The sequence below is a fragment of the Alligator mississippiensis genome, chromosome 2 (genome assembly GCF_030867095.1).
Source record: "Alligator mississippiensis isolate rAllMis1 chromosome 2, rAllMis1, whole genome shotgun sequence".
Taxonomy (NCBI): Eukaryota; Metazoa; Chordata; order Crocodylia; family Alligatoridae; genus Alligator; species Alligator mississippiensis.
Window position 1 is genome coordinate 162,109,439 of NC_081825.1, and position 26,557 is coordinate 162,135,995.

At 39.7% G+C, this 26,557-nt stretch overlaps 1 protein-coding gene across 1 annotated transcript in view; it reads right to left on the bottom strand.

The window, feature by feature from the left end:
- PPP3CA (protein phosphatase 3 catalytic subunit alpha) overlaps window positions 1-26,557 on the bottom strand; it is a 371,469-nt gene that overhangs the window by 208,124 nt on the left and 136,788 nt on the right. The window contains exon 2 of the mRNA XM_014600086.3: window positions 20,137-20,337. Within this exon, the coding sequence (XP_014455572.1) occupies window positions 20,137-20,337 (201 nt within the window). The remainder of the gene's footprint in view (window positions 1-20,136; window positions 20,338-26,557) is intronic.

Genomic DNA, 26,557 nt, shown 5'->3' on the forward strand with positions numbered 1-26,557 from the left:
TTTGCCTTTGCCTGCTGTTTTGCTCTGCAACCAGGTGGTGGGGAGCTTCCCACATGCTGCAGCCCAGAAGAGAAGAAAAGCAGGGGCAGTGCTGGCTAGGTCCTAGCTCTGGCCTTTCCTGACTGCCACAGGAAAAGGTTCCTAGCTACTATCTCAGACTAAGAGAATGTGTGCATGTGTTTCTACATTATATAGATTATGCACCCCAAATGCTTCCTGATTGACCATAATTCAGAATGATTTTTGCAAAGCGTTCTGAGTTACAGTGCTACCCCAGACCAAACAGAAGTTCACTTCTGGTTCCAGGGGAAGGGGAATCTAGCTGTGGGCTGGGAGCTTGCGGCCAGGTTCCCATAGCAATGGCCAGGGCTCTCTGCCAGCGCTTGCTGTTTTCAGCATGGAGGAGGTTGAGGGTTTCAGCAGAGGGAGGTTGTTCCTGGGGCTCCCCAACTGGTGCTCAAGGATAGGGTGGGTGAATTGGAGCCTGCACCACAGGGGAACTCCAATACACCCACCCCATCTTCCACAGGGGCTGAAAAACCCCCAGACTGAACTCTTTCAGCTCCCTTTCCCCTCCCATTCTGAAAACAGTGACAGGCTTGGAGCTCTGCAAGCACAAGTTACAGAAGATGCTATATTTTGAAACATCTTTATCTGATGTCTCATAAAATAAAAGCTTTGAAATTTGACAATGGGGGAATGATGGCAGCATTAATTGCCATCACTACTCTGCCACCAAATATGTGGACCTTTAGGGAAACTTGTGGGTTAGACTACATGACTCCATGGACTTGATTAGCCCACAGGCCAGGGGCTGAGCAACCCTGCTTTATGGTATATGAAAAAAAAGCAATTAAGTCTTGTACTTCTCCAGATATCACCAAGGACATTGGAAAATAGTAGAGAAAAAGTAAAAATTAGAGGTGCACCAATATACCAGTATCATACTGGATTGGCACCAATAAAAGGAAAATTAACATTATTAGCAATCGGCACTTTTTTGGCCACTGTAAATGATGATGTTACCAATAAATGCTGCATGCAAATGTACAGCTGTCACATGCACATGGCCAGGAATGCAGCAGGGCAGCGTGGAGAGCAACACCTGGCTAGTAAGGCTCTGGAGGGGAAATGGTGGGGCAGGGAAGGGATGTGGGGCAGACTGGAGGCCCCCCAAGGTGAAGGAGGGAGTGGAGCAGGTGCTGCCCAACCAGGGCGGTGAATGCAACTCCATGAGCAGGATGGAGCTGCAGGCAGCTCATCCAGAGGGCGCGGGGATAGGGAGAGCAGCTCCCCATTGCTGCATGCACCCCCGGAGGAGGCATGGGGACCATCTGCCTCCCAGATTTGTGCATGCGGTGAGGGCAGGCTGCCCACTGCGGGCACAGGGCCAGGGTTGCACCAGCCTCTTCCCAGCAGGGAGGCTGGGCCGGAACTGTGCTCAGGGTGGGTAGTGCTGGCACTGGGAGGGGTGGCTATGGGGTGGGCTATAGCCACCCCAAAATTACCTGTAGACCTACCTCCCAGCATGGTTGCCTCCTGTCCTGAGCACAGCCCTGCCCCAGCCCCACTACCGAGAACAGGCCAGTGCAGCCCCTGGCCCTGAATCCACAGTGGGCAGCCAACCCTTGCCCCATGCACAAATCCACAGAGCACATAACCTTCATGTCTCCCCAGGGGTGCGTGCAGTGGTAGGGCACCACCCCCCTGCTCCAACCCCACACCCCCTCCCACCCTGGACAAGCCACCCACAGCTTCATCCCACTCCCAGGGTCATATTCATTGCCCTGGCTGAGCAGCGCCTGCCCCTGCCCCACTCCAGCCCTCACTGGGGGGGCCACAATCTGCCCCCCCATGCCCTTTCCCTCCCCCACAGACTTACCAGCAAGACACTTCTCTCCAAGCTGCCGAGCTGCATTCCTGTAAATTGGCTATTGGACCAGCATTGGCAGATATGCCTGGTTAATTATCGGCTATCAGTATCAGCCAAGAAAATTGTTATTGGTGCACCTGTAGTGAAAATTGCCTGGAATTATACCATTTTGTAGATGAAGTGGTAAGGAGAGGAAGTGGGAGAGGAGTATACTACCTTCCCTATTATCTAGTTAATTTTCCAATTCAATTGTTATTGCAACCTGTTTAATTCAAAATTTACCACACAATTGAAGAGAACAGTAAACTGCCATGAAACCCTACATATACTGTTCAGATTTTCCCTGTGCACAGTGAAACGATTGCACAATTGTACACAATTCTTCACCTTATTAGCTTTATATTAAGCCTTCCAAAACAAACCCTTACAGTTTTTAAGGAGATGAAAAATAATTGTACTTAAGACACCTTGTGATAGAGGATCCAAGCCCAGTCAACAAGTCCCTGTTCATCCCTGGTTTTCCAATCCAGAGAAAATCCAAAAAGCACTCAAACTCTTTCCTTTTCTGAATCTTAAATCAGGGGACACCCTAAACCCCAAATCTTAAAACAGGGGACACTAAGAGATTATTTTTTATTGGGTCCAGAAGTCCTGCCTGCTGATCTGAAACAAACAGCATTAGGCTTCGTATAAGACAGTTCTTTCTTAACTCCTTCCTAAGCCCATTTTGAACTCTCTGTAGTTTCATTTAGGGACATGGAACTATTCAACCATTCAGTTTGCTTTCAGCATCTGCATAGATTTTACCAGCTTTGTCATTTATATTCTGGTTCAGAAGCCATCCAAACTCACAATGGTAATTCATCATGGATGTAAATCCTTCATGCTCAAACAGCATCCTGAATAAGGGTCAACTTAAATATGTGCACAAATGTTTTTTTTCTGAACAGAGACCTTAGTCACTGGATGACTAACAACATCACCTCTTAGAATCAATAGAACTTGTAAGTGAGTCAGTGTTATTATTTTATATTTGTGCTACAGTAATATCAAGAGGCTCTGCTCAAAAATGGGGTCCCAGAAACGTGGAATGATTTTAAAAGCACATTTATGAAAAGAAAAAAAGGCAAAGAAGCAAACAGACAAACACAGAAGACCTTGAGCTTTTTTCTGCCAAGATAAACATCTTCAACATAGGTATTTCATGAAAGAAGGCTCATAATATTTTTGAAGGAAGAAAATATCCTCCCAGAACATTCCCCTTCTGGAAAATCAGAATGTGCATAATGAGGCCAAATGTTTAGGATAATGTTCATCTTTCTTTCTGGACAGACAAAACTTTTGCTCAGGAACAATCATGTCTTGATTAGTGCAAATCAATAGGAGCTGAAAGTACCCTCTTAGAAAGTTGGGCCAGCAGTGGCAAATGTCAGGGGCCCTAAAGGGACCTTAAAAGGCAACCCAACTGGCCAGATCTGCCAGAAGCACTATCCGACAGCTTTACCCTGACTGATTAACCAACCGGCGGCTGCTAGAGCCTCCTGATTTGTGGCTGGGGAGAGCAGATTCCACCCTCCCCGCCTTTGAGTCCACCTCTGAGAGCAAACTGAAGGCCAGCCAACTGTTTTGCCTGAAGGTCTTCTGAGCCCCTCTTGATCTTGTACTCCTTGGTTTTCTGGCTTCTCACCCTACTCTGGTTCTGGATTATGGCTTTTGTGAACCCCATCTGGCTTTGGTAACATGCTTCATGACTTCAGAACCCTAACTCAGCCTCTGACTTGGACTCTGCCTCTGGAATTCCCCCTTGGATTTGGTAACTCAGATTTCTAGCTCCTGCCCCCACCCCACTACTAGCTTCCTAGTACCTGTTTCCCACTAGGCCAGACACCCTACAGCCCAGTCACTACAGCAAGAATAGGGAAATAGATGGTATATGAAAGTACATTTGCGCAAGTATACCCAGAAAATATATATATGACAGACAGACAGACAGACAGACAGACAGACAGACAGACAGACAGACAGACAGACAGACAGACAGACAGACAGACAGACAGACAGACAGACAATGTGCATGTATTTTACTTATCAAATATGGCCATGCCCAAATAAGATAACTTAAGCTTTAAACTTCACTGGGCTATCCCCAGCACACTTCTAAAAATACAATTTTAGTAACACATTTTTTCTTATTAGCACTTGCAAAAAGTTATATATCCACTTAATTTATTTTATGGTCTCTTCATACAGCTTCAGCTATCACCTAGGTTTAGTATCATCTCAAACAATACTGGCATCTCATCTCAAAAAACAATTTGTCAGACAAAAGCAACTGCTTTCTTGGGGAGTCCATCTGATGACCCCTACAATAATAATGTTGGAAGCAACAAGTCTTTGGGGGAACATGATGTTCCAAAATGTGCACGGTGCTATCCATAAAATGGCTTCTGAATGGCACGATGTGATAACATCTTACATTATTAACTCCACATTACTTAATCCCATGGGATGATGAGTTTCTTTTAAATGTATTAGCCTACACCATCTTTACTCTTCAAGCAAATGTCAAATTACAGTACATACAGCTTTGTCAAAGAATCACTGCTACTTTAAAAATTAAATATCTTTTGAGGAGTCATTTTCTGCAATCATGCAAATTGCAGCAAAGACAACTGGACAGGAGATAACTTAAACGTTATCAAAAGTTTTCCTTCCAATAGCTTATAATTTCAGAAATAATTTTTTTTATTTTTTTTTACTTTTTTTTTTTTTTTAAATGAGTACCTTTTTTCCCCTTAGGCTTTCTGTGGCTAATCCTAAATGATATAAGCATAATGTGAGTAATTTCCACTGCTAGAAAATGTAATTTATTTTAACTGGAATTGAAAACTTGTTTAAGGGGTGACATGAGGAAACTGTTCCTATTTCCTTACTATAGTTCTCTTAGCATCTAATTACACCCATAAAGAGGAACAATGGGGAGGCTGTGTGTTATTCAGTTTAATGTGTTTAATTACAAGAGTCTCTGTATGCATGCAAATACACCAGAGCCTCATAAGCATATAGCACCCACATAGTCTCTCTTATCAGCTGCCAAAATCGTGCTTTGAGATCAAATCCCGCACATCTACTATGTGAGCTGATAACATATTCATTTACACAATGCAAAATGGTTTTCTAGTTCACAGAGAAATGGAAAAAATGCCTGTTCTAAAATATAGCAAACGCATACACCAAACTAAAAACTTTGGTCTCAGTCACTAATGTATATGGCTTCTATAGAATTCTTCTCGATACAAACCAGATTTTCTTCTTTCATGTAGGCAGATGTCTTTTTATCCTTTTCTAAAGCACAAAAGGGACTTGAAATATCAACTCTACATTCCAGTCCATATTATTTTTTTAAAAGGTCTGTGCATAGACATATCTGAAACAAAAATGTTACAAAATGATGTTTCATGAAAACATGTAAATTATGCATATTCAATAACATGCTGGTCATGTAACAGTTCTGATGCTTCTTTGTGAAGATACAGGGAAAAGTCACAGCTTAATTATCAGACCTATTAACTATAATTTCCCTGTCTAGGGTGTCAGTTAACCTGATGATCCATCATGTGTTTTCAGTTTATTATTCTTCATTGTGCAAAGCATCATTTTATAAAGAATACACATAATTCCACACAATAAATACAACAGCAAGATTCCTGCCTCACGGATATTAGTTTCAGGCAATTAAGTCATAAGTGACAACAGCTCAATTGCAAGACAAATGTGCAGGGAAACAAGGAAGTAGTTGATGTAGGGGTGCGGGCACTGAAGCCAGCTTTTGGCGCACAGTTATTTCCTATTCCAAGCACAGGGCATTAATGGTGATATGTATTTTAGTCATGTTCCCGTGCAGAGTAGCAGTTGGCAATTGCTAGATGTTTTAATGGAGGCCACTGTAAGAACATCTTAAAAGAAGTGTGCACCTGCAGAGTGGGAGGCTGTTCCAAAAAGTGTAAAATGAATAGTAAAGAATGAGGGAAGGAGATAAGGGGCCTAATGCAGCTTCAATTCTACCAGAGGAGAGATTTCCATTGATTTACTTTGTGCGGGGGTTAAATGAATAGTTGAGATGTTACAGTGGAGCACACAAGCAAAATTAGGAGTTGTGTGAAGAGATGAGAGGACAAATTCATGTGGGCATTATTCATCTCCTTTCCTTAAGGGAAAGGCAGAGAGCTTTAACTCAGTGTGGAAGAATGGCTGCATTGAAAAGATGTGATAAGGGAGGAGCTTAAGCAGCAGTAGTTTGGAAAGACTTGAGAAGAAAGAAGAAGCGAATGGTATAAAAATGAGATAAAATTGAGAAAAGTAGTGACCATAAAAGCAATGAGTATTGTAGTGGTAGTTTTCTAAAAGGACAAGTAACATTTTAGAGAGACAACCAAGGATGAAATGATGAGTTAGTAAATGCCAGCCTTGAGGGAAAAAAGTTGTGAGAACAAGGTGACTGGAGAGTTAACAAACAGATAACATCATAGGAAACCAGAATGAAAAAGCCTGAGCATCTGGGAGAAGAAAGACTGTCTTCCTGGTAGACTGTTTAGCATGGTGTTTTTGTTTACACCTGTTTACATTCTAATGGTGAACAAGTATATTGAATTAATGATCTCATTGGTTGAACAATCTAAAAACCCTTACTTCCTTAACATGGATGCTAGTGCTCTCACAAACACTCAGAGATCCCCAAAAAGGTCTCCATATAAGACTAAAAAAAAAAACCAAAAAAACCCAATCTTGAAATACTTGATATTTTCAAAGTAAAAAAAATGAACAGGAATACAACTTCCTTTTGTAAAAAAAAAAAAATTAAAATTAAATGAACAGAAATACAACTTTAAAAAAAACCAAAGAAACCAGAGAACAGACATTTAGAACTGATAAAAATTCCAGTTCTGAATTTTTTCAATGGGAAAAGGGGCCTTTTTTTTTTTTTTTTTTTTTTTGAAGGGAGAGGGAAGCCACAAAACAAACAAGTAGTTTTCAAGGCCGTCCTCTTTTTTCCTTTCACTACATTATCTATCAAACAGAGTCCAGGTTCATTTCTCTCTCACAAGCAACTTTTCAAATTACATTGTAAAAATGTACTATGATCCAGAAAAAAAATCAAATTTAGTATAATTTAATTCATATTGTATATGTGGGCACATCTCATTTTCATGAACCCAAAAGTTATAATAGCAAAGGCTGGAGTTCTCTCTTGCAGTGTTCCCAGCAGACCTCCTACTCTTCAACAGCAAAAGAATATGGGACCCTGGTGACTTCCACAACACAGAGAAACTAAATGCAGCCAGTGCATACCACCAGATGGCATCTTAAATCAGTTCAATTTAGAAAGGTTGGTACTTTCAGAAGCAGTTCTTTTGACTGATAATTTGAGATTTTTCTATATTCCAAAGAATAAAAGCCATTTTTGTACTGTCAGGTACCGTCTATCTGTGATCTGAAATACATTATACATTGTTAAAATATTTGTTTACTTTGAACATGTATGTAAATTTAAACAAAAGCTAAACTTCTGAAATCACACATAATATATTGCTATTTGCAAAAATATTCTTCTGTCACAGTGGTCAGTATTACAGATGTAACTTTGGGGGGTTTTTGGGTGGGGGAGGAAGAAGGAGCAAATTATAAAAAATAATTCAAAAGATGGCTACTTCTCTTTTATGTACAATAAATATCCAGGTCTGTGTTTTCTATAATATAAAACACAAGATAACACCTATGGGGTTTGTTTTTGTTTAATAGACAAATACTGTTTAGAGCCAACAAAGAAGTGGTACTTTTTGTGAAAAATAATTGAAGTTAATAACCTGATTCCACTCACCAGTTTTCTACCATTGAAATGGTACTAATTTCTATGGTCTTAATGCTGATTTATGTTAGTTTAAGTGACAGGAGACTATAACCCTCTAATTTAGGAAGCACTTTTGACCACAAATAACCTCTTTACTGCATTTGAAAATGAAGTTTTCCCACTATCATTAGCAAAACTATTTTCAATAGCCAACATTTTCTTTAATAAAAACTGTGCAATTCTGACAGTAATCAGTAGACTATAGACCTCTTTCTAACCCACTGTAATTTATTAATCATTAATACAACATGTAGAATATAGAAAAGCCAAGTGTAAGTTCTTATGGTCTTTTAATTGATATTAAAGAAAATATGGATTGGTTTGAAGCCTGTCTCCTGCACTGGATTCCCACACAGCTCTCAACATAGTAATATTTAGCTAGATGGTTTCAAAGTACGCTTTAAATGAATTCACTGCAATTTTCCATCATATAGTTCAGAGCATGCTCATGGGATGAAGGACTTCTCTCCAAAGATTTCTTCTTTCAATTAAAGCATCTAAGTTTTTCTTTAAGAACATAATATAGCTTTGAATAGGAACTGCTAAATTAAAATTACAAGTAATAGTAAAGGCAGTTAGTGCTTATTTTCAATTGTGTAAGCTACTAACTAAATTAAATCTAAGTTATTGTGTTCCTGTTTTCTTTTCTTTTTTTTTTTGATAAGAATAAAAAAGAAATCCATAAAAGCAAAGAATACTAGTTTTCATAATTTGTTGTACCAGACAAGTCTGGTGTCTCTTAACCATTGCTGCCTGTGGCCAGGATTAAAAAAAAAAGTGGAGGTCCTGCACTGCCAATTTTCTAAAAGACACAGGACTGAGTTTTCATTTCCCCTTGCACTTCCTGCTGAAGATCAAGGCAGCAGCCAATGTGCAGAAAATTCTGAAGATAGCACTCTGGGAGATTTGGGAGCTTAATTACCCATTAACGGTTTGATGCCCTGCAAAAAGACCCATCAGTGGTCAACAGGATGTTATGTGGTTTGATGTTCTATCCGTGCAAATAGAGCTCACCATCTTCACAACCCTTTGGGGTGCAGTTAATCAACATTTTCTGAAACTGACTGAAAATGTAAAATATCTCTGTGATTAGCATAAAGAACCTTGATGCTTGGTGTCTTGAGTTTAAATAGCATGGCTCCTCTAGGGTTTAAAGCAAGTTTTTAAATATTAAACCAGAATTTATTAAACTAATTAGGAAGAATGTTTTGAACGATAGAATACTTTCTGCTCAAAGAAGTGTGCAGGGGGGGGAGGCGAGAAACCCTCATAGAGAACATTGTATGTTCTGGGAAAGAACACTTTTTAAAACATCTGATATTGTGTTATCAAGATGAATTATAGAAAACCAAGCATGAAAAATATTTGTCACAGCTCAGGGAGTTCTTATAACCGTAGTTAGGTAGTCCACCCTAAGACATTCAAAATGATCTGCATGACCTCTGGAAGCAACAGATGCACAGCCAGAGGCAGCAGTACCTGAAACAGAAGCATGTGACACAATAGTGAAACATCTTACCAGGGCAGCTATGTTGGCATAAGGCAGCCTTGGGCAGAACCTGAGCTAGTTCTACATGCGTTTCTTCCCACCCAGAAGCAGCAGAGCTGCTGTTGTCCCCAGGATTATTAGTGTCTTAGTGCAGTGACATACAGTGCATCATCTCAGTACAATGGTGCCTGATGCTGTGGAAATATTCAGAAGCTGGCTGACCCTCCCTATATCTACTCTTGTGGCCTGCCTGTAGAACTAATATGGCCCACTGTTGGGCTGTGAGCCATTAGCTGAAAACTACTGTCTTAAAATGCCTCAGGTGCTTATAATGATGGAAGTGATAGAAGAGACTGGATGAAGAAGAAAAACCAAGACAAAAGATTACTGCTTACCCCAAAGAAATTTACTTTTACCCACCTGCCCACTTCCAACATTGCCATAGTTATGTAGTCCCTAAATGATGTGAGAGCATTTTTTAAAATCTACTGCCTGGAAAGTCCTGCAAATTACTCATTCATAATTACTGGAGACTTCACAACTAGGGTTGGCCTCCTGCCTTTGCAGAAGGTTGGGGTAGGAAATGTCAGGGATAGAGATGTAAATATGGAGTCCAGTCACAAGTCTGGAGATGGAACTATGAATTTTTAGCTCCCTATCCAACACTGTATATGCATTATAATACATAACAGATACAGGTGCTTGTAAATGTTATTGTGTTCCTCCTGAATTCTCAGAAATGCAAGATTTCATGCTATCAGAAGAATATAAAGAATAATTATGCTCAGTAGTTTACCTGGGTCAGTACTATGCCTCAGAAAGTGGGAATTTAAATACACTATTTTGTCTTTGCATTTGTCTTGCCATGCATCTTCACTTTTTCTCTTGCTTACCTTACTCTCTTACGCCAACTCTCTCGTTGTTACTTTGATACTGTATTAATAGCAGTCAGCAATACACACCTCAAAGACCTACATAAACCAAAGAAATCTGCACAAATTTCATATAAATAGTATAAAAACCTTTACTTCCTTTGCTTACTAATTATTCCACATCAACAAATAAGGCATACAGGTCCCTGCAGTATAAGAATCAAAATATGGGAGTTATGCCCTGCTTAACGCCTGTGTATAGGAGTTCTTTCATCCAAAACTGGGGAGGGCAGAATGAGACTAGCTGCTAGACTACTTGCACACTACAGGATTGACAGACAGCTCTGTAAACAATACCCCTTAAGTATACAGTGCTGTGGTATTACCACCCTTAAGACTGTCTAGCTCCCCTCATTTTGAAGGCTTACAACAACAAATAGTGTAAAGAGGAGGAAGTGAACTGGATCTTTCTATGAGCTTGCTTCCCCCCTCCGCCAAGCAATTCAGTATTGAAGTTACTTCTGCTCATTCGGCCCAAAGCATCTCATCCTCCATTTCAGATCTTTAAGTCACATAAAGCAGAATTTTATTTTTAAATGGAACTCGAGGTCCAGCCATTTCACCTCAGTTTATCTGGTTTTTGCACCAAAGGAAACGGAGTATAAATGGATTTATAAGGAGTAACAAGTGAAGTTGTTTTAAAGTATACACGCTGCAGCATTCATTGTCTTGGCATACTGATGGATTCAAGCACCTGCTAGAAGAACACATCAGCTTTGCCCAAATGTCAGATGCTGAAGAAGCTAAAGACTGAAGCAGGCTCAATTAAGCTGAGAGGCATAGCCACTTTGTTAATACCTGGTACCCAGGCAGACATTTCAATTCGTCTCTAGAACTAACAGATGCATTTGGAAAAGGACTGAACAAAAAAAATTAATCCATGCAAGTTTCCACCTGCACCTACTTGAGGGAACCAGGTCCTTTAAAGTCACAAACAATTCAACGATAATATATAAAGAGCTTCAGTAAAGCATGTAGAATACTAGTGGAAGCAGCATCAATCCCAAATAGCAATACAAGCATTATTTCCATATAGTATACAAGTTGTACATTGCACCTGATGTAGTTATACCAGTGTACTTCCTAATTTGAGTATAAAAGATAGCTAAACTGAGAGTAGGCCATCTAACTTTGAAAAGGAATATAAACTAAAGTGAAAGTCCCACTTATTCAGGAAAAAAAAAAGTGTTCACACAGAAACCTACAATTGATAACTGGAGGACTTGGTTTGGTTGATTTGTCCTTGATGAAAATAAACTACAGTATTCTAAGAGAAAGGGAAATTTTCCTTTGCCAATTAATCTTTTTTATATAAAAAGTGGTGAGTTACTAAGATTTGACACTGATGCTGAGATGCTTAAAACTTGTTGAGATGATGATTACATATTTGTGGTAAGCCAAAGCATAAGCTAAATCAAACACACTACATCTTCAGGACCAAATTTTGGATTTAGATAGCATTTTTTTCCCTAAACGTACATATGAGTAAATATTATACCTAGGAAAACTACCCTGGAAATTCACTTCTCTTTTTAACAACTATGGCTCATTAGGTTTGTGGCATAAATTCAATTACTGAAGTGTGAAATAGGGAGATTTTAACTAAAACTTCCCTAACTGAAAAGTTAATTCAGACTTAAACTTCAGAGTTATTGACTCAGGCCTCTAATATGAATAGATTATGCAGTGCTTGGAGGTCTCTGGTAAGCAACATTGTTTGATTTCTACCTTATGGTTCTATCTTAGTCACTAGCTGCTTCAAATTTAGAAAGTGGAGAGTTTCTTTTACTTGTTTCCTTAACTGCATCAGATCATGTCAGTGCGTGCTACATTTGGATGTAATCTGAAATTTTATTGACTTTTACTGCAAAGTGTGCATAAACACTTTTTATTAACTTGCTTTACCACTGATCACACTAGCAATTCTTGATTCTTGCAAAGTTCTAACCACATAGTACCGGCAGCCTGTTGATATCCATTATTTTTATGACAGCATGAGGATCAAGTTGAGCAAAGCAAAATTTAGGTGGAACATCAGGAAACATTTAGGCACAGTGGGGTCTATTAGACCATGGAATAATCTCACAAGGGAACATTTAGAAGCCTCAGTAAAAGTAATTTAGGACTACATGGACAAAATAGTGGAGAATAATTATGTACTGGCATCAGGAAAGGTCTTTTCCCTCTTCAGTTTTTTGTTTCCATAAGAAAGAAAACATCTCTGAATATCACTTTTAAGTTTCTAGCTTTACACACACACACACACACACACACACACACACACACTCAGCAATTATGGTAGCTTAACAGCTTATTTTGCTTACATGAATACAAACACTAAAGCAAAGGAAATCACAAGTTAAAACAATATCATCATTATGAAGTTATCATCATCATGATACTCAACCAAACCACACTAGTATTATTTCTAACTTGCTCAGTTCCAATTAGGTTATATTATGACCCTCTACACTAAATATCACATGCAAAATGCTCTCTCATCAAACTTCTTGCAATACATTGTTTAATAACAGTTATTTTAAAATTATAGGGCAGGATTCTTCTCTCACTTATACACACCTAAGCAAGGACTATTACCACTTAAAGTTATATCACTTAAAAATGTATTGGGGCTCATAATATTAATACATGCACACAGGCTCAGGGTAGAAGCCAGGTGGTGCTAGAGCAGCCCTCCCCTCCCTGCCACAGTGTTGAGCTGGGGGGAGGGGGGGGTGTGGCCAGGCCCCAGAAGGATGTTCTTATTAGGGAGCAGTTCCCCACCACCTTGTTTCTCCTGACTGTGCAAGCCGGGGGCGAGCCGGGCCAGTCTTTGCGCACGCGGGCTGTGGCCAGCAGCCCAGGCACGCAGGGCTGGAGAAAACTGCGGGGCGGTTTGATATGCGCGAGCTAGAATTAGTTACGGAGGCGTAGTGGTTGATTGAAAAGATTATTTACTTACACCCAAGATGGTCACGGTGTAGGCTGGACAGTTTTCCAGGTGCAGCTCCGCTTGAGTCCTCATTGGAGGACTCTGACAAACTCGGTTCTTTGGCCCCAGAGTGGTTTAGGCTCCGCGGGTTTGGCAATTCTTTCCTCACGGAGTAGCTGAATCTCCGTGGGTTTTGTTCGGTTCCCAGGTCCCCCGGAGCTGTTAAGACTCCGTGGGTTCGAAAATTGTGTATATAGGATAGGGATACATCTAGGATTGCGCTCGGCGACAGGGAGAGGCCAGAGGCTGTTTAGACCTCTGTTGCCTGCTTAAGAGAGGCGCGTTGGGTCCGCAAGGGTCCACATCGCTTGGAGATCTTCACACAGCGTGAAGTCTCCTCCTCCTGGCGAGTTCTGTCTCTCTCCAGTTTTCCTCTCTCTCCGACTTGGGCGGAAACTACCCAAGCCTTCTGTATGGCTAGCAAGCCAATAGCTAGCCGCCACGTGTGCCTACATTTAGAACCGGCCAATATTGTGGCGCGAATCTAAATACAAATGGCGGGAACTCCTTTGCACCGTGCATCTCTGAGATGCAAAAGAAATGCACCATGCAAAGAAGCTGCAAATTGGTGGGAAATCCCCCGTTGCACCAGAGTTCTCTCCCGCAGCAGAGAACTCTACCGTGCAAGGAAACTGTAATTTTAGCAGGAACATAATTTAGCGTTGCCGAAGCACACACAAACAACAAATCACAACTTTGGGTTGTGACACTGACCATGAGGAAGCCAGCAGAGAGTTGATAGAATTTAGCACCCCACCAAGAAAACAAAAGCCTCAGTCATTAGTTCAAGTTCTTCTTAAACAACTTTGTCCAAGAAAAGAATGGAGGGACATTACTAGCTGACCTGCTGATTAGCTCAAAAAGCCTTAAGTGAACATTGTCCTGTCTGCCTTACACAGACACCTCTCAGCATTAGCTAACATACCACATGCTGGCTACAGTCCATGCTGGAGGGGTGGGGAGAGGGAATCCCTGCCTAAGCAGTGACTGGGAGGGCACAGGGAAGCCAGGCAGACACTGCTGTGCCTGCAGTTTCTGCCAAAGCTGCAGCTAGGGAGCAGAGGGGCAGGGGCGGCCCTGCTCTGAATCAGAGAGCCCCACCCAGGCCTGCAAAGCATGCCAGGATGCTGGGGGACTCTGGTTTAAGTTAAACCAGGAAGGGGTCTGGGACAGACATTACATAAACCCGTTTAACCCAAATCAGTTAAGTCTGATACTACATTCAACCAGGTTTCTCTCAAACCGATTTCAGCCAAAGTGGTTTATGTGCACTGAACATCTGTTCTGTTACGGATTTAAACCAGTTTCTGATCACTTAAACCGGTTTATGTGTAATGTCTGTCCCTAACCCAAAGGTCTGGAAAACAGGCCATATAAGGAGAGGGTGAAAGACATGGGACTGTTCAGCCTAGAAAAGAAAAGGCTTAGGGGGGACTTGGTGGCAGCCTATAAGTATATAAAGAGCATACATCAGGGGCTGGGAGAGCATCTGTTCACCAAGGCATCCCAGGGGAAGACAAGGAATAATGAACATAAACTGCTAGAAAGTTGCTTTGCTAGAAAGTTGCTTCAAATTGGATACAAGGAAAAACTTCTTAATGGTTCGAGTGTCCACAGTCTGGAACAGACTCCCCCAAGATTTGGTACAGTCACCTACCCTGAAAATCTTGAAAGGACAACTGGATGCACGCCTATCTTGCTTGGGTCATCTGATCCCAGCGGTCTTCCCTGCCCAAGAGCAGCAGGGCTGGACCTGATGATCTTCTGAGGTCCCTTCCAGCCCTTACCTTCAATAAATAAATCTCGCTCTCTCCACACACATATATACACACACACACGAGTAATATAAAGTGTGGATAAAGTAACAAATGTACAGATCAGAATTAAGTCAGTTGCCATTGAAGTTTTAGTTCTTAATATACGCATTGAGGGAGACACAGGGTTTCTTTTTTGTTTCATTTTGGTTCGTTTTGCTTTTGTATTCCAGAAGCACAGAGTCCCCAGTGAAGGACTGTATACAAGAAACTCCACATGAGGTGGTGTTAACTTGCTGGTATAATTGAGTATCAAGCTGGTAGTGCATTAATGCTTATAAGCTGGCATTTAGTGTGAATCATTTTGTTTTTTCTTGTTTCTTCAGTATATGCATTGCTGTAAAAAAAAAAAAAAGCAGCAGCACTTGAGCCACCTTGACTCCAAGTTAAAGAATTCTTCTGTGTATGAGAGATTTCTAGAGTTTTTCTTTTTCTTTACACTCTGGGTGTAATGCTATAAGTAAACTACCAGGTTCCTCCATCTGGTATTAGGATTTCTTCACGTAAAGCTGCAGCAGCCTGCCACTCTAGAACTGGGCCAGCAATTTACAGCCTGCAGGCCAAATCTGGAACTTTTGGATCTGGCCCACAGACGCGGGGCATTGGCAATAGTGGGGGTCGCCTTCTTCAGGCATTCCCTCCTTGCCACCACAGGAAGTTGTGTGGGCTGCAGATGCTTTCCCTGTGTAGCTAGGGAGACCAGTGGTGGTCATAGCACCCATCAATTCGCTTGCCTCCAACCTGGTTGGGGGTCATTCCAGCTCACAGCCAGAAAAGGTTGCTTACCCCTGTTCTATATCCTATTCCCCCAATCAGTTCTGTTCTTTAAAAAGGCCTATGGAGTCATCATCCCCATCTCTGTCCTGATGCTAATATACTATTCAACGGTCTTGGTGTCAAAGGCATCACATTTCATACATATATGTACATGCAAAAATAATGCAAATTAAAGTGCTCACGGTTTACAAAATGAAACTCAAGAGAGTAACAGTGGGGAGGGAGCAGCAGCAAGCAGGGCACCAGAATGGAAAGCTAGAGGTACAAGAGTCTATAATTGGACCTGAAATAAATCAGTGTAATCAACAAGAAAAAGATTTATCTTAGATATTCCTGTAGGCATCTAAAAACAAACTTCTAATTTCTTCAGTTGTGCAAAGGTCTGTAAAACTAACAAGCACAAACAGCATCCTCAAGAAATATTAAATTCATGAGGAAAAAGTCAAAGAAATATAATACTGGTATTTAATGCACACACCAGTCATAGTCCCAGGTTCAAACCGCAGAGTGGATACCAGATTGTTTCAGATGGTTGCATACAAGTGAACTGAGACTCATTTAATACAGACAACGACAGCACATAGAAAAAGTGTTAAAATAATATTGTCAGTGTTTTGTGAAGTCAAGCACTTAATAACAAGGAAATGTCAAATTATGACTGGAATGTATAACTTTCCAAACAGTATCTGAACATGGAATTAAAAATAATTTTTCCACCAGACCTGTGCCTAATTCAAGGCACAGGATTGATATTTGCACATAATGAGAAAGTGACCAATATCTGGTGGGTGTGAGACACTGTGCCTTATTACACATTCTTTAATTCCTGCTCTTAAGACAGAATTATTAAATTTCTGTGTGCCACTGACGTCCCCACTTGCCACCGCCACCTACTCTGCAAGCACCTAGTCTGGACTCTTTCAAAAACAGGTGGATATATTTCTTGCTGGGGTCACCTGATCCCAGCTGACTTCCTGCCTATGGTGGGGAGGCTAGACTCAATCTCGTGAGGTCCCTTCCAGCCCCTAATGTCTATGAAATCTATGCCATGTTCCACACAAAGAGGACGTTTGTGCCCATTATGGCACCTGTATCACAGGTTGACCCTTGCTCTAGAACTTCTTAAAGAAAACAAGGGGGGGGGGGGGGGGGGGCGGTGTTTTAATATGGATAAGGCAACGTTTTCTAGCCAGGTTCTCATAAATAACTCATCTTGGTTACGATTTTCAAAAAAAAAAATAAAATTCTACCTGATGTAGTGTGGAAACTTTCTATCCAAACATTTATAACTTCCTACTGAAATTCCTGCAAAGTCAATCCAGGCCACACAAATTCAGAATTAAAGAGGAAATACAGCAGAGCAGGGACAACACTGACATAAAGAATTCTCCTGCAACACTGTCACAGTTTCCATTTTAGAAGCACAGAAAAGAAGGGCAAGAAGGGACCTCAGGAGGTCATATAATCCAACTACTGCTTCAGGAAAGATCATCTCTTTCTAAACTATCTCGAACAAGTGTTTGTCTAAACTGTTCTTAAAAACAACTTTTCTAGGTTGCCTGTTCCAAACTTTAACAACAGTGAAATGTTTGTTACTGATAGCGGACCTTTACATCAAACTCAGCTTTCCCTTTACATCTAACACAGTTGCCCCTAGTCCTGTCCTGTCTGGCCACAGAACACAGTCTATCCCCATCTTCTTTATAACCACCCTTCAAATAACTGGACACAGCTATCAAATTCTACTCCCATCCCAACCTTCATCCCACCCCCCTCCGCCAGCATCTTCTCTTCTTAAAATTAAATCATTTAAATTTTCTAAACACTCCTGGTTCTTTCAGCTTTTTGTCATGAATCATGTTTCTCCAACCTCCAAAATTATTTTTCTCACTCTTTGCTGGACGCTTTCTGTTCTCTCCATATCGTTATTGAAGTGCAGTGCCCCAAAAGTGGACATAAGATACCAAGTAAGGCCTTTGTTTTCTTGAAAAGTCAAACTGTGCTACTGTCAAGAGATATTAAATAATATTAACCTTCTCCTGGTCACCAGGATGTATTTAATCTCAGAGATATATTGACTTCAATAAAACTGCAGGGAAAATGTCACTGGGTCATATAGAATACCAACTCCAGTACTAAGAAGCAGATTCTAATGATATAAAATTGTACTATTTTTCCATGACAAATAAAACACACTCACCTCAATGCTTGTCTCAGTTTTATCAGAGAAATATTTTTGCACCCATGCTTAATTAAATAAATTAAAAATTCTAGAATCTGAAAGACTAAATTATACATAATACCATATACATCACTACACTGAAAAACAACATGCAAAATGACAATCACATTAGAGGTTCCAGACAAATGCAAGTCAAGAACTAACTAATATCTTAAATAAAAAATAATGTTGTTGCATTGTATATTTATTGAACATTTTATTATGCAAATAAACAATCATTTTAAAACCAAAAGTCTCCTGTATATTAACAATATATCATTTGGTTTCATATACAAATTGACCCAATGGAAACTATTCTGTGTCATATTTTTGAGGGTATATAATTTTACCCTCAAAATTTAAAGGAAAAAGTTATGTAAAGAATTAGAGGATACATTTTTTTCCTTGGCATTCTCTCTCTTGCACACATCTTAAATGCATAATGGCTTTCAAGATTATTTATATTAATTCAGGATTTTCCTGCTTTCAGAGATGTGGTTTGTTTCTCCTCTTTTCCTTGATTATCATCATCTCCAGAAGTAAGTTCAGAGGTGTTACTCAAAATAGTGAGTCCATCATTCTCAATTACTCACCCATTAAAAGATTTTTTGGAGTCTGCCCTCAGTTTTTTGTTGTTTTTTTATTTTATTTTTAAGACTTCCTTCTGGCTCTCCTCAAGTCTAAGTTGCTTCTTTTCTCTTTCTACACATTTCTGACAATCTCTTCTCTTTAAGGCAAGGAGCTCCTTCTTTGTTTCTTGGTTTCCAGTAGTCAGCATACTTCCACTATATTTTCTTCATCAAGTAACCTATTCTTCTAGCATTTCTGAAAAAAGTGATGTGTGCTATGCAGTTCATTTCCACATATAGAGTGGACATCACTCAAGCTGTTCCCATCTTTCAGAGTTCTGTCGTCTTTTAGGGATTAGTTTTGCTGCTCCTCTTTTTAGCTGAGAGAGTGGATTTCTTTATGGTACATACACAGGATAGAATGGTCTTCCTTCTAGCCACCCTCTCTGCCCATCTCAAACAGTGGAGAATAAGATAGTATCTCCCTATAGAACTTTTCCTATAGAACTTACCATATTTCTTCAATTTTAAGATGAATCCCCCACTCTCCCCCACCCCATTTAATATAGAAGGAAAGCCCAGTTGGAGGGTGGGGGCAGGCAGCTGCTATAGCTTGGGCTTCAGCCCCTACCCAGGTTTAAGGCCATAGCCACGGCTGTTACCTGCCCTTCTCCTCTCCTCCCCACACTGCCTGTGCACCCTGCCATCTACCCACTTCAGACTTGTCGTCTTTGGCTGAGACCTTTTGTTTCTTAAACAGAAGGGTTCTTTTGGAATATAAGACTGAAAGAACAGCCTTAACCTCACAAAAGTCTCTGGCTTGTTCTACCACATACTCATTCCAGAATTTTGTAGGTGGCCTTTACCTCAGTCATATGATTCAAACTTAGTTTTAGGCTTGCTCTGAAATAATGAAAGGAAATGTTCTTATAATTAAGAAAATAAAGAAGCCAAAAGGAATAAGTAGCACAATGAGAGCAAATGCATTGTTGAGAGATTAAACACTTTTTTCCATTTTGTCCAGTGTTTCCATTTTTGCCTTGAACTTAGTTCTGAAATTTTCTAACTTCTGATTTGCTTTCTGTGTGGCAATGCATTTGTTTCCTTTAATATGGCCTCTTTTTGCTTTTAGCAGATATTTTAATTTAATGGTTGGTGTTAATATGTCTTTGGCAAGTAACAGCTCTGTGGCATTGGTTAATTATTGGGGTATATATCCTAGTACATGCATCCAGTTTCTACTATGAATTCTAAGCTGTGATGAAGTATGTTTTTTGTTATATTTATGTTTTTAAAGTGTTCATATTGTTGTACGTGCCTCAGTTTACCTCAGAAACTTGTACATGAGGGAAAAAAAAGAATTAACAGAGTGCTTGCTAGGTCCAGGGACTGTTGATGTGTGAGAGGAGAGATGGACTGCCAGCTTCAACAGAGATTTTGAATAGCTTTGTTGATATGCCTTAGAGAAGTACTGTATGTGTGGAGTCTCATAAATGTAACATAAGTATAATAATCATATATGTGCTTGTATGCACCAATTAAAATAAAAAACAGCACTTACCTGTAACTGGAGCATCTATATCCAGCAAGTTTTTTTCTTGACGGAGAATTGAAGCACCCTCTGTTATTATTCTCAAAGCAACACTCTCTTCCAGCCTCCCTTCCTTCATAAGATGTGCCTTTAAAATATCCACACGGGGTTTTCCATCATTATCAAACACTTCCTTAGCTGTGAGCCGATGGCTTGGAGGAAAAGGGACAGCTGGGAAGAAAAGAAAAATATTTGGTCACTTCTCTAGGAAAAGCTATTAGAAGTGACAGTTTCAGAAGTCAACTCTATTAGCCATAACCCCTGCCTTAAACCATTTTTTTTTTTTATGTAAGCAGTATCAAGTAATATGAACCTTCTATTGTTTCTTCTATGGCTTCTGGCTATATCATGGATAGCAAATTAAAGACAGATGTTCAAAAGCCATGTATGCACAAGACCTATTATTCACACATTTAAAAAAAAAAAAGTTAGTTTTCCTTGCCACTTTTAACATGTTTAAAAATTAGTACTTAATTTGGGAATGTTAAGAATAGCATGGAAGTGAAGGAAGGAAAAAGGATTGACACTGCAGCTGCCTAGGACAAAGACATAATGCTCCTTTATACTGAAGGAGCTTAATGCACACTACAATACACCTCAGGTTATTTAATACCCATGCGCCTGAAAAACTAGCTCTAAATAAAAATGCAAAACTTTACAGTTATCCCCTTTTCTTTAATTACTAGTGGAGTACCTGGGGAAAAAATTCTTCTATCTTTTATATTAATATTTGAACACAGTTATTTACATAGGAAGCATGCACTATCCTATAAACATAGGATGCCTCAGTCAAACATAGCAGTGCAAGTCACAGGAAAGCTCTTTTGGTGAGGGGAAGAGAAGGATGTTATTAGGTAGAAGGTAAAAAAAATTATCCTGGCATCAACCTGTAGGGCAGTCATCTGTGTGTTATCATTACAGAGATTTTACAGCTCAACTCGGTAGACTCTCTCTCACATACTGTCCTACAGCCTGTTAGAGCTGTAAGCTTCAAGGGTGATTCTGCCTGCTTCCAGGATGAGGTCACAGCATTATTCCAGCTTAACCCCCTTTCCACAGCAGCTAAATTAGAGCAGCATTAGCGCCTGCCTTGCCAGGTGTAAGGTAATTATACCGATCCTGGACACAGCTGTGGGCAGGTCAGATTATAAAGAAGCTGAGACTGAAGAATGAATGGAAGCTTAAGGGCTGATTCAAGCTGGTCAGCCACAGAGTACAGTAAAATCAAGCCATTGCCAAAGGGACACTATTGCCTTTCTGGTAAGTATTTAATTGGAGGCCTTCAACATACCACAAAAATAAATAAATAAATAAATAAAATAAAAATTAAAAAAAAAAATCAAACCCTACAGCTGCATACAGACACTCAAATAATCTGGGAGAATTCTCTCAGGACTGTTCTTTTATAGAGAAATTTGTACAGACAATCAAATACTGAAGTCCTGAAGAGTGGAGAGCTTGTAGTACTGACACTGTGCAGCTGGGCAGGGCATAGAGGGGTTCCCTGTACACATATGTAAACATGCTCTGCAGGCTTCTTTAGTCTGCCTGGCAGCAGATGGCAGCAGTACATAGGGCAGGCCTGACTGGATGACCCAGACTGCCCATAGTCAGCCTTTGCTTCTCTGCAGCACAAACTGGGAATTGTGAAGGAATGTTCTGCTCCCTGCTGGAGCAGCAGGGTCCAGCAAGGGACACAGTCTCCCTGGTGGGGAGAAACTATGCAGGAAGACTATCCGGTCTTCTGAGAGAAGCTATGGCATGTACAGATATTCCCTCTCCCATGACAAACTCTCCTGGGAGTGATTTAATCCTGGTTGTTCCCAAGTTATTTTTCTTCTAGAGTAGCCATTTTTACCCTGGGAGAAAAACTCCGAACATCTGTACACACATGGTTTCTCCTGGGAGAAACTGCATGTCTATAGGAGACCTAAAGAAAGCACCTCAGGACACCTCTGTATGTTAACTTTTCTTATATTTAAAAGTCAACATACCAAAAAAAATGTTCCTCTTATGAGGGGACAGATTTAAAAAAAAAAAAAATCACACATCACATGCACACAAAAACTCTTCAGAACCTGGTTCAATATAAAATTAGCTTTTGCTTGACTTTCAAGGAAGTTAAAGAAAAGGGAAGCAATAAGGGCGATATCAAAACCCAATAAAAACGTTATGAAATGTGTTGATAAATTTATTATCTTATGGAGTCATGAATCTCTCTGAAGGTGGATGGATTAGATTAGAGCCTGTCAGAGTTTTTTCATGCCTATCAGCCATCATCTCTCACACTCAACAAAAGCAAGGAAGCCGTGTATACCACAGATCACTCTCCTCCTTTATTCCCCTATGAAACAATTTCTGCACTATGCAACAACGTCATTAAAATACAGATACACATACATGTAACTATGAATTTTGGCACACAAGCTGCTGTTCCTGATGCTCCAGCAGCACAGCTGGTGGGAGTAGCAGCATTCTCTAAACCAGCACACCCTAAAACAGCCCTGTGCCCCACTCACCCACTCCTACTGATAATATAATATAGTTTTAATGATCAACACAGGACTAACCTTGCTAATCCATTCTTGTTCCTGTTCAATTCAGCATTACTAAACAAATTTCAGTCCTCTAAGTAACCCAGATGAGATTCCTGGTTTCCCTCTTAATCTCATAAAATCTTTTGTTATTATATGAGCTAATTTGCATTTGGGGGCAGGGCTTAATTTTTTTTTCCTGCTTAATCTCACAAATCTAAATGATATTAGTTTACCATCATGTCTCTGTTCACAAAATGGAACTAGGTGTTCTGGGAAAAGTTAGTGAGATGAGTCTCTGGTGCACACCCCAGACCTAAAATTGTGGGGATTTTTCTGAGAAAAAAGAAACGTAGGAAGGCAGGAAGACCATACAGTCCCTGCCCCCTCTCAGCATTCTCTTGAAAAATGTAGCCCAGGAACTGCAGTAAAAAAAAAAAGAGAGCAATCTGATGTTTTCATCTTCAGGATTGTTTCCCAGTTTACAGTTTCAAGGTTTCCTATACAGTTTGGGCAGAAATTTACATTTGGGCAGGAAGCCTATTTTCCTTTATATCTTCACATTGGTTAAACTTCCCCCAGAACCATCCCAAAATCAGAAGGCCAGAAGCTATGTTAAAATCCCCATGGACAGTCCCAACTACTTAAGAGCAAGACATCCTCAATTATAGACTAACTATCAATTCTACACAAGAACAAAAATAGCTAAGGATTGGGGGACAAGAAGAAGGGATGAGATGAGAATGCATATTTATTAAGCTCTATCTTTACCCCAGAATAAACCACAACGACAAATAGAACAATAGCCTAGCCTCAAATACTTTTGGGGCAGAAGTAGAAAGACTGCAACATTATTTGAATGTGGATCTACTCAGGTTTATCCAGTTTTGTTAGATAGTGGATATACCATTAAGCAGCCTACATTCATTTCTAACAAAATAGTTGTGAGTTTTTCCCCTAAGGTATCACAGGATCAGAATTTACACAGTATATTTATGAGCTATTTGCACTCTTATGCAAAAAAGTGGCAGTGATAATTTTTGTATCTATAAACATGAAGAATAAATTAAAAGGAAAAGATTATATCTGATGGTGTTTAGAAAATACAGTAAAAAGTCTTTTTGTGGCTCAGCATTTTAAGTGCTCTGAAAGCAGATTTTTAATAAACATCAGCCACTAATTAAAAAGGTACTGTTCCAGCTGCAGGTGATTAATGATTAATTAGTGAAAACATGAGCAACTGAACACAGTATTAACAGCAACTTCTATTATGAGAGTTTTAATATTATGTTTATGGAAACAAAGTGCTGGCTTGTACATGCAGGCATACATAATTTTCATATGGAAGTCGGTTCACACATGTAATTATTGAAATCACCAATAGAGAGCAGTGGCAAACATTTTATACAGTAACTTCTCTATCTGAACACTGAAATGTACTTCAGAATATTTGTACTTGACTGCAAATCTTATCACTTACAACAGTAACTGAATTAAAAAAAAACATATTTTATTTATATATATAAAATTTTAAAAAAATAATAATTAAGAGCCTACTCTTGTATCCAACAGTACAAACAGCCTGAAAGAATATTTTAGCTGCAAACAGTTGCAGATTATGAGGAATTAATTAATTACAACATTTTGCTTTGTTTAAAAAAAAAAAAAAAAAGAAGAATTAGAATTGGGATTTCTCTTTCTTTATGAACTGCTTTTTCTCTGATGGGTAAGGAAGCATTACTACTTTGGCTTCTACAACAATGGTTTGCATGACAAAATAGTACCCATGCATTTCCTGTATTCTAGTAGTCTCTTCCTGCAATCTGACAAGTAGAAGGAATTGGAACCAGCACCATCCAACCACTCAGAATTCTCCAGACCAAGAATGGTTCACAAATCATATGTGGAAGTACTAAATAAAGGTACAACAAACACTGTTGGAAAGATAGAGATAAGCCTGGACTGGCAGGGAGAAACTGGGATAGAATGTAATCACCCTGGCTAGGACAGGAGTTGCACATAAACCAGTTTGTCCTCAGAAACAAGTTTAAACCTACAACAGAAAAAAAAGTTTAGTGCACATAAATCAGTTTCAAAATGACTGAAACTAGTTTAAGGTAAACCTGGTTGAAAGTAGTATCAGACTTAACTGGTTTAGGTCAAACTGGTTTATGAAACTTTTGTCCCAGACCCTGTCCTTAAGTTAAATCAAAGTCCCCCATCACCCCAGCATTTTGCTGCCCTAGGCTGGGCTGTGGTTTCTGCTCCAGACAGCAGGGCTGAACCCACCCCTCTGTTCCCTAACTGGAGCAGCAAGGGCTGGCTCACTGATGCAAACTCCTGCTGGGGTATGGGGCCAGGAAGCGGGGTTAAAACTTCCCTTCCCCCAAAGTACAAAGCTGCTCTGCTCTGCCCTGCTTACTTAGTGCTGGTTGCAACTGTGGACAAATCCCAGAGGCACCTGGAAACAGGAAGAGGGTATAATGAGCAACTCTACAGAGTCCTGCTGCTATGATTGAGGACTACAAATCCCAGAGACCTCAGGTGCAGCAGGAAAAGGAAGCAAATACACAACCCATGCTGGCTATGTGCCAGAAAGCCATGCTTTAGTGTCCCAGGGTTTTTGGCTTGAGCCACTGCAGGTACGTGGCTACATTTCCTGAATCAAAGCTGAATGTCTGTTCATTTGCTTATTAGTTCAATCTTTGCAGCTTAAACTAACCTGCAAAGACTGAATCAATTCAGCCTCGGGCTTTTTGACTGTCCATACTTAGCCCCTGTTAATTATGGAATATGCCATTATGCTTAGTTAGTGACAAATCTCATTATCATGGGTGAACACTACATACGTACACAGTGCCACACTAACAATGTGCTTCTAAGTGAAATTTGTGTTTAAGACTTCAGTCCCTTTCTGCCATTGTCCCATCACCATCAGATTTTTTTCTTTTTTAGTATTCTACCTTTAAATCAGCTCATTGATTTTTATAGGCATTTAAAAAGGCTCACGATGAGAAGTAATACATTCAGACTTTAAATAATAAAGGATTGGCAATTGAACAAATGCACCAGGTAAACAAGAAACAATGAGACAAAGAGAATTCAATGCTCTGCCTCAGTCTGAAAGAGTCATCCTCATGAGACCAGAAGACACAAGACAATCCCCAGGTGCTTGCCTTTAACTGCCTATTCTCCCTGCCTTGTGCTCTCAACTCTCTGGAGGCCACTGAAGCAGATGAAGGAAAACATCAACCACCATCTCATTGTTCCTGTAACGTTTATTTTACTGAAAACATGGCCACTCTAAAGGCCAGACATGCTGTCGTTTGCTTGTCTCTTATTAAACAAACTTGACAAAGCAAGTAAATAAATAAAGAGAAAAAACAAAAACAACAACAACAAAATCGGCATAATTCCAGTTGTGCCGACCATACACACTATAGAAATGAGCCAAAGAAAAATTTAATCTTTATTCATTATTTGTTTAAACTTTTACACTAGTATAAATTATTATACAGTAATAATATTCCCAGAATGTTTTTTGTATACAAAAAATAATCTTTCCTATGAATTCCTTGTAATTCACTTCTCTCCATGTTGAGATTTAATCTTTAATTTTACAGATTAGAAATGTAATGTATCTCTGATTTTTTTTAAAGGATATTATTTTACTATACATTTTAAGTTCATATAGTTTTCCTATGGCAACTGCATGTACACAAAACTATCACATCAATATTATGATATACTGAAAATGTCTTTGATATTAACTTGCAATTTTGAACTGATTCATAGATTCATTCATAGATGTTAGGGTCGGAAGGGACCTCAATAGATCATCGAGTCCGACCCCCTGC